The sequence below is a fragment of the Lissotriton vulgaris genome, chromosome 4_1 (assembly GCF_964263255.1).
Source record: "Lissotriton vulgaris chromosome 4_1, aLisVul1.2, whole genome shotgun sequence".
Taxonomy (NCBI): domain Eukaryota; kingdom Metazoa; phylum Chordata; class Amphibia; order Caudata; family Salamandridae; genus Lissotriton; species Lissotriton vulgaris.
The window spans coordinates 1,509,296,463-1,509,303,818 of record NC_141691.1 but is presented as its reverse complement, the minus strand read 5'-3'; the positions used below and the strand labels follow the sequence as shown (position 1 = coordinate 1,509,303,818).

At 50.6% G+C, this 7,356-nt stretch overlaps 1 protein-coding gene across 1 annotated transcript; it reads right to left on the bottom strand.

Annotated features, from left to right (window-relative positions):
• Positions 1–2,148: 2,148 nt before the first annotated feature.
• On the bottom strand, positions 2,149–3,693 carry LOC147724158 (endogenous retrovirus group PABLB member 1 Env polyprotein-like). The gene has a single exon (XM_086966959.1). It carries the CDS (start codon positions 3,691–3,693, stop codon positions 2,149–2,151), a length of 1,545 nt encoding a protein of 514 aa, XP_086823085.1.
• Positions 3,694–7,356: the final 3,663 nt, after the last annotated feature.

The window sequence follows — 7,356 nt, the reverse complement described above, 5'->3', positions numbered from 1 at the left end:
TCATGTTACATGGTTGTTTTGTGGTTTTTCTAGAGAAAGGACCGGTTAAATTAAACAATCTTTATTGTTTGTCGTTTCAGGTCTCCCTCCCCGCAGTTCCCTCCCTTCCCCACAGGCTTCTTTTGCCCTCGTCTGATCCTTCCTTAACCCTTGGCTATCACAGCATTCGGGGTTTGGATAGATCAGGAGGTGGCCTTCATTTTACATCACGCTGATCCCGAGGAATAGTAGGATAACAGAATATCCGACCCAGGATTACACATCCTCCTGATCAGCGGATGGAAAAATGGCCACTCTTGATGATGTGTTAGAGGCCCTAGTGTTAGTCCAGTCTGAGTTAATTTCCTCTAGACAGTTAACCGCGGATCTACGCACCCGCGTGGATACCATCCAGAGAAACCCTTTCAATGCAGGGGCCTCTAGTACTTCTCCACTGAGTCCTGTGGTGGTGGAAATACCTGTTACGATTCCCTTAGCTAACCCTGAACGCTTTAAGGGGGACGCTGGCTCAGTACAGGTGTTTCTCACGCAGGTAATGCTGCATTTTTCTTGTAAACCTAGGTCCTTTCCTACAAATCAGGCCAAGGTGGCTTTCCTTATCTCTTATTTGGCAGGTGACGCAGCCCAATGGGCGGTTCCACTGATACATAGGGATGGCCCTATCATACATGACTGGGAAGCGTTTAAGGAGGAATTTGTCAAGGTATTCGACCGGAGGGCGGATTCCTATACAGCAGATAGGGAGTTGTTGTTGTTACGGCAGGGAAATCAGGATATCCTGACATATCTAAACTCATTCAGAAGATTGGTTACTGAAACAAAGTGGCCTGAAGCTAAACAAGCCTCTGTATTCCATAAAGGCTTACATGAGGATATGAGGATATTATAGCACAAATAGACCCTCAACCAGCCACTTTGAGGATTTGATTAGCTTGGTGCTACGTTTGGATCACAGATTAAGGGAACGTAAAGGTGATCCTAAACTTAAAGGAAGAACGATCCCGTTGTATGGGTCTTCGAAAACCTTAGACAAGGACCCAGCCGCTACCTCTGAACCCATGGACATAGGGGCGGTTAGGGCTGCCTTAACCACGTCTGAGAAAGAGTTACGACGAAAGCATGGGCTCTGTTTATATTGCGGAAAAAAGGGGCACTTCGTGAGGAAATACCCGGCTAAACCAAAAATGTCCAGATTCCGCAGTACCAAGGGGGCTTCAGCAGCTATGGAGAAACCTTCGGAAAACTAGTGGAATCTGAGTGTGGAAAAAGGTACGGGCTGATGACCTATTTCAGAGTTGCCCAGCGTTAACCGCCTCTATACCCACTCAAGTTACCAAACAAAGAGGCAGGCGCTGGAGACTGGAAGGCAGGAAACAGAAGTTTATTCCGACGGAGCAGAACACATCAAATCAGACAACAGGGTATCTTCTCGAGGTGCTCTAACCGCATCTCTGTGGCCTGGCCTCTTATACACAAGTTTATTGTTTTATTGCATAAAACACATCTCTGTCAACACTTTGATGTACGGAAAGACATCCTCGGAATCCCCGCTTCAGGCCCGTTCCCACACACATTTGCAGTTGAAGTCCCCACCGCTATCACAACAGGTGATGATTATCGCGCAGCTGGACATTCCGCCGATTCACGGAATGTATGGGATTGATCGGGTCTCATAGGGTGGGGGCTTTGATCAACTCGTGGATCCTTTGATGGGGGATGCTTCCTACTGTACAGGGGTTGCAATAAACAGCATCCGCAGGGCCAGGTGGCGGCCTGGGAAGGAGTAAGACAAACGGGCACAGAGGAAAGGGGGTTTTATCAAAGGACCCGGGATCATGAAAGGAACGAAGGGAGGTGTCGCGCTGGGAACAGGATGGGGTTCCGAGGCAGAGCTGCGCTGAAGAGGGGTTTATGACCCAAGGCATGTGAGAGCGGGGGCTGTCAGCGTGCGGGGGATGCTTGCGAGGTCAAGAGAGAGAGAGAGACGCGCTGGCTATTCGTGATGGGCAGAGAGGCCATGGTACTCAAAATGGCTGCCGCTTGCGCGCATGAATGGGCTCGAAAAGGGGGCAAGATGGCGCCGATAATGTTGACGTTGCAGCCTAACTTTTAACAGTCCTCCCTTTTCAACATTTCTAGCCAGCTTGTCTACTCTATGTCGATCCTCATCAAATTCCTAACCTCGGCATCATATAATGCTCCCATGCGTTCATTTCCAAGGTCCACAGTCTTAGGGCAAATACAACTCATACATAATGAACACAGAGGCGGCAGGCATTGAATTCCCAAGCATAGTCCACATATCACAACTACGGGAATCAGGATAATAGAAAACAGTCTCCAGCCCCAGTTCTTAACAGTACTCCAGAACCATCCACCAAGCGACCATTCTTCCTGCTCCTGGTGGACTTCTGAGGAGAGTCTGTGGAGATGTTCGATGGCCTTGTACACTGAAGGTGAGTTGTCCGGTATATATGTACAGCAGCTGTACCCAATAATGCGGCATGCTCCACCACGGTCCGCAAGAACCACATCTAGAACAAGGCGGTTCTGGAGAGCCACCAGGCGGACCGCTTGAAGCTTGGCGGTGTTGTTAGCAAGGATACCAGCTGTGATGTTCATTGTTGTCTCGACTGCTTGAGTCAGATGTCGGATGGCACGGCTGTTTGCCATCGGACCCCAGAGTGGAACAAGTCCCTTCATAGCATCGAGGAACTGTGCTCCTGTTGAGTCGGCTTGTTCAATGTCCTTGGCTCGCTTTTGTCTATGGTGATTTGCTGGGGCCACATAGGTTGGAGGAAGGACGAAGGAGATGAAACAAGTGCCCCCCCAGCCTTTGGGGAGCCAGGTGTAAGCTTTTGTGCCGCAAACAAAGTACATGTTTGGAGAGGATACAAAGGAAGGTGGGTCAGTAGAGTCCAAAGTCCTGGTGATGCGGCAAGCACTGCGGCCTACCAGCTGTGACCCGAGCCCTTCTATGCACATATGGCCTGTGACGTTGATGACAGATAGAGCCACAGTCAAAGTGGCAGCTGTTCGCTTCCGTAGGTAGGAGAAAGTGGGTCTGGTCGGATTGTTGAACACCTGCATTTCAACTCGTTCTTTAGCAGGGATGTCCATGTGGATAGAATCGTTGGAGGTCTGCGGGCAGAAGTGTGTCTTTGTTTTGTTTCGCCAGACCTCATGGAAGAAATGTGTCATGGTTTTGCTGGAGGTGGCATTGTCCTTATAGCTCTCCTGCAGGAGAATCAGCCAAGCAAGGCAGGAGCCGTGAATTGAAAAGGGTGAAGGGATAAAAGGTATCGAATGTCCAGTGGCGTGGGGTAGCAACCCACAGATCCAGCAGTTGGTGGCATTGGTGGCGAGATTGTGCTGGTGCAGTAGCTGTACAAAGGAGTTGTTCCAGAACTCCTTTCGCCTTTCTCTGAGTTGAGGAGAGAGCGAGATCAGATAATGTTCCTTCATGGTAGTAGGTTGGGCAGTGGTTAGCAATATCTGATGAGCAGGTGTGCTTTCCTCCAGGATCCAAAAGCAAGTCATGAGGAGGAGGCAAAAGAGGAAGACAATGAAGAATGCGATTGTCTTTGATTTGTGCATATTGTCAGTCTTTGGGTTTCTGTAGTGGGTATTTCCAGTTGCTTCCATCATCTTCTTATTTGGCGCTTCCATCATCTTCTTATCTGGCACTTCCATCACCTTCAAGGTGCTCGGTAGTGGGCAGAACCACAGACTTCGTTTAGCTTCTCTCCGGGTAACCCTTGGTGGTGTTTAGGTCACCGTTCTGAGATTTTAACTTAGTCCGTGGTCTACTTAGCCGAAGCTCCCTCCTTTCGACGCAGGAAATACCCTTCTCTGGATGGCACAGTGGGATCAGAGAATTTTGCGAGTTCAAGTGCCTCGGTATCGGGATAGCAGTCTAGAGATGGTCGATCCTTGTTCAGGAGCTCTTCCTGGTTGTCGATGCTTTCTGTTGTGGCCAGGGTCGAGGAGACCTTCTTGCAGTGGTGCGCGTGCAGCCAGTGCTGTTTCCCCTCCACTCGAAGAGCTGTCTGGGTGATGATCAGTACTTGCCAGGGGCCCATCCACCGGGGTTCCAAACTCTTCGCTCGTTGAAAATTCTGGACTAAGACATAGTCCCCCGGTTGGATGTCGTGGCCCGGACCCCTGGAAGCATCGGGGATGGCCTGCTGCACCTGCTGATGAATGACAGAGTTTCAGTCAATTTATACAGATAATCAGACATTAGGACGTCCGGGACGTCATGAATGGAAGTTGGTTTCGGTGCAGACCAGACGCTCATGGGTCGACCGAAAACAACCTCATAAGGTGTCAAGTGATGTTTGGTGGGGGTGGAACGCATCGATAGCAATGCCAGTGGGAGGGCGTCTGGCCATTTCAGACCCGTGGTAGCCACTATCTTGGCCAGCTTAAGCTTTAGTGTGGCATTGTGTCGCTCAACAAGTCCAGCAGACTGGGGGTGGAAGACTGCGTGGAACTTCTGCTTGATACCCAGCCCCTTTAAGATGAGCTGGATGACTTCGGCTACGAAGTGGGGGCCATTGTCGCTCCATAAAATTCGACAAAGGCCGTAGCGAGGGAAAAATTCCTTTAACAGTACTTTTGCAGTGGCCATAGCAGTGTTGTCACGGGTTGGGTATGCTTCCACCCATTTGCTAAATGCGCATACCACAACAAGTACATATTTCAGGCCTTGGCATCTGTCTAGCTGGATGTAGTCCATCTGCAGGACTTCAAACGGGTGATTGGGGACCCCAAACCCTCCCCGGGGTACTACAGTTCCTTTCCCGGGGTTATGCTGCAGGCATATCAAGCATTGTTGGACCAGACGTTTGGCGGAGTCTGTTATTTTGTCGTTGTGCCAAACTCTGGAGACAAGTTCAATCATAGGGGCTGATCCTATGTGAGCAGGGGAGTCTGCCATAGTCAGTATGGGAATCAGGTAGGAGTCAGGTAGCAACCACTTGTTTGTGTCTTTGGTCCGCCAGCAGCCTTCATCGTCTTTCAATCCCACCCGCGCCCATTCAGTCAATTCGTGTTGCGTGCTAGCCATTTGAATGTCTCTAATAGTGTCCCTAGCGTCAGTCCATTTCTCTGCTTGTGACCTGGTCACGTACATATGTGTTGTCGTCCTATTTTCAGCTGTCGTTCGAGCAGTGAGGTCGGCTAGTGCATTTCCCTGTCCAATAATATCTGTCACTTTCTTGTGTGCCTGGCATTTGATGACCGCAAGTCTTTTGGGGAGAAGGACAGCTTCGATCAAGGCGGAGACTAGATCTCCATGTAGGATGGGAGTGCCGTGTGAGGTCAAGAATCCCCTTTCCTTCCAAAGGAGCCCAAAATGGTGAACCACCCCGAAGGCATACTGGCTGTCGGTATATATGTTCGCTGTGGTTCCTGCTGCTAGGATGCATGCTCGTGTCAGGGCAATCAGTTCCGCTGCCTGTGCAGATCGCTGGGTGATGCGGGCTGTCTCGACTACAGTTCGGTCTGTGGTGACTGCATAGGCAGCAGAAGTGGTGCCATCGGGGAGTTTGATGCAAGAGCCGTCCACCCACAGCTCTCCGTCAGGGTCAGGAAAAGCCGTGTCTCTGAGGTCAACTCTACTTCTAGTCTGTTCGTCCGTGAGGGTCACACAGTCGTGTACAGGGGGCACATTGGGATCGTCCTCTGGCAGGGGTAACAGAGTCGCTGGGTTCAGTGTGGTGCATCTTTTCAGGGTGATGTGGGGTGCGAGCAGAGTCAGTTCGTATCCAGTCAGTCGTGCACTCGTCAGGTGTTGCGTCTTGGTTTGGTTCAGGAGGGTGTCGACTGCATGGGGTACTAATACCGTGAGGGAATTCGAGAGCACGATCCCCTCACTCTGTCGGATAGAGATAGCAGCGGCAGCTACAGCTCGAAGGCAGGCAGGTAAGGCTCTGGCTACGGGGTCAAGAGTGGCAGAGAAGTAAGCGCACGGTCGTTGTTTTGGGCCAATGGACTGGGTCAGGACAGATAAAGCACACCCCTCCCTTTCATGAGTGTAGAGGGAGAAGGGCTTGGTATAATCGGGGGTACCTAGGACAGGGGCTGAACAGAGGGCATCACGCAGCTCTATGAAAGAGGATTGGCATTCGGGGGTCCAAGGGAGTGGGAAGGGGACATCTTTGGCTAGCAGAGAAAGCAGCGGTTTTACAATGAGGCTGAAGTTGGGTAACCACTGTCGGCAGAAAGAGGTGAGACCTAGTAGGGAGCGGACCTGTTTCTGAGTCTTGGGGACAGGGGTTTCAAGAATGGTTTGGATCCGGTCGGGATTGAGTTTCCTTCCGTCTTTGGACAAAAGGTGGCCTAAGTAAGTGACCTGGGGTTGGCAGAATTGCAACTTCTTCTTGGAGACCTTGTGGCCATTTTCCGCAAGGAAGTGCAGGAGTTGAATGGTGGCTGTGACTGCTAATGGAGTGGTGTTGGCTGCCAAAAGGATGTCATCGACGTATTGGATCAATACCACTCCATCGGGTAACTGGACCTGATCCAGTTGCCTCTTGAGGGCCTGGCTGTAGATGCTAGGGCTTTCTGTGTAGCCCTGGGGTGCTCGGCAGAACCTATATGAGCGGGCTTTTAGGGTGAAGCCGAAGAGATATCGGCTGTCTGGGTGGATGGGGATAGAGAAAAATGCGTTTTTGAGGTCGATAACAGTGAAGTGGTGGCAGTAGAAGGAATCAAAGTCAGGATAGTGGTGATGTCTGAGACTACGGGGTACTGGGGCACAACCACTTTGTTGATCTCTCGAAGGTCAATGATGAAGCGGTATGCTTTCTCATCTCCCTCTATTTGTTTCTTGATGATGGGTAAGATAGGGCTGTTACAAACGTTGCTAACTACTTCCTCTACCACTCCTGCGTCTGTCAGAGACTGAATAATTTTTACCAATGCCTTCTCGCCCTCGGGCGATATCCGACATTGTGGAAGTTTTGGGAGTATTGCGTCCGGTCGAACAGTGATATGCACTGGGTCAATCATCATGCGTCCTACGTCCGAATCTGTCTTGGCCCACAGATACGGAGGCAGAGTGTCAAGCAGGGACATGTAAGCGTCATTGATAGAAAACATGCGTCGGGAAGGGCAATGTCTGAGCAGAATGGGGTTGTCATACAGGAAAACTCGAACTCCGTCTTGGGAACATCTAATAGTCGCACGGAAGTGCTTCAGCAAGTCAAGTCCCATATTAGCGTCAGGGGTATTGGTAGAAAGCAAAAACGTTGTGTCAGTGAGGTTGTTCTCTAAGTCGAAGGAAATTGGAGTGGACAAAGGGTTAGTGGAGGGCGTTCCATCGAAACCTATCGATGTCACAAGTGAGCC

Excerpts from the sequence above, each read along its gene's own strand:
- LOC147724158 (XM_086966959.1), bottom strand. The coding sequence starts at position 3,693 with ATGGAAGTGCCAGATAAGAAGATGATGGAAGCGCCAAATAAGAAGATG.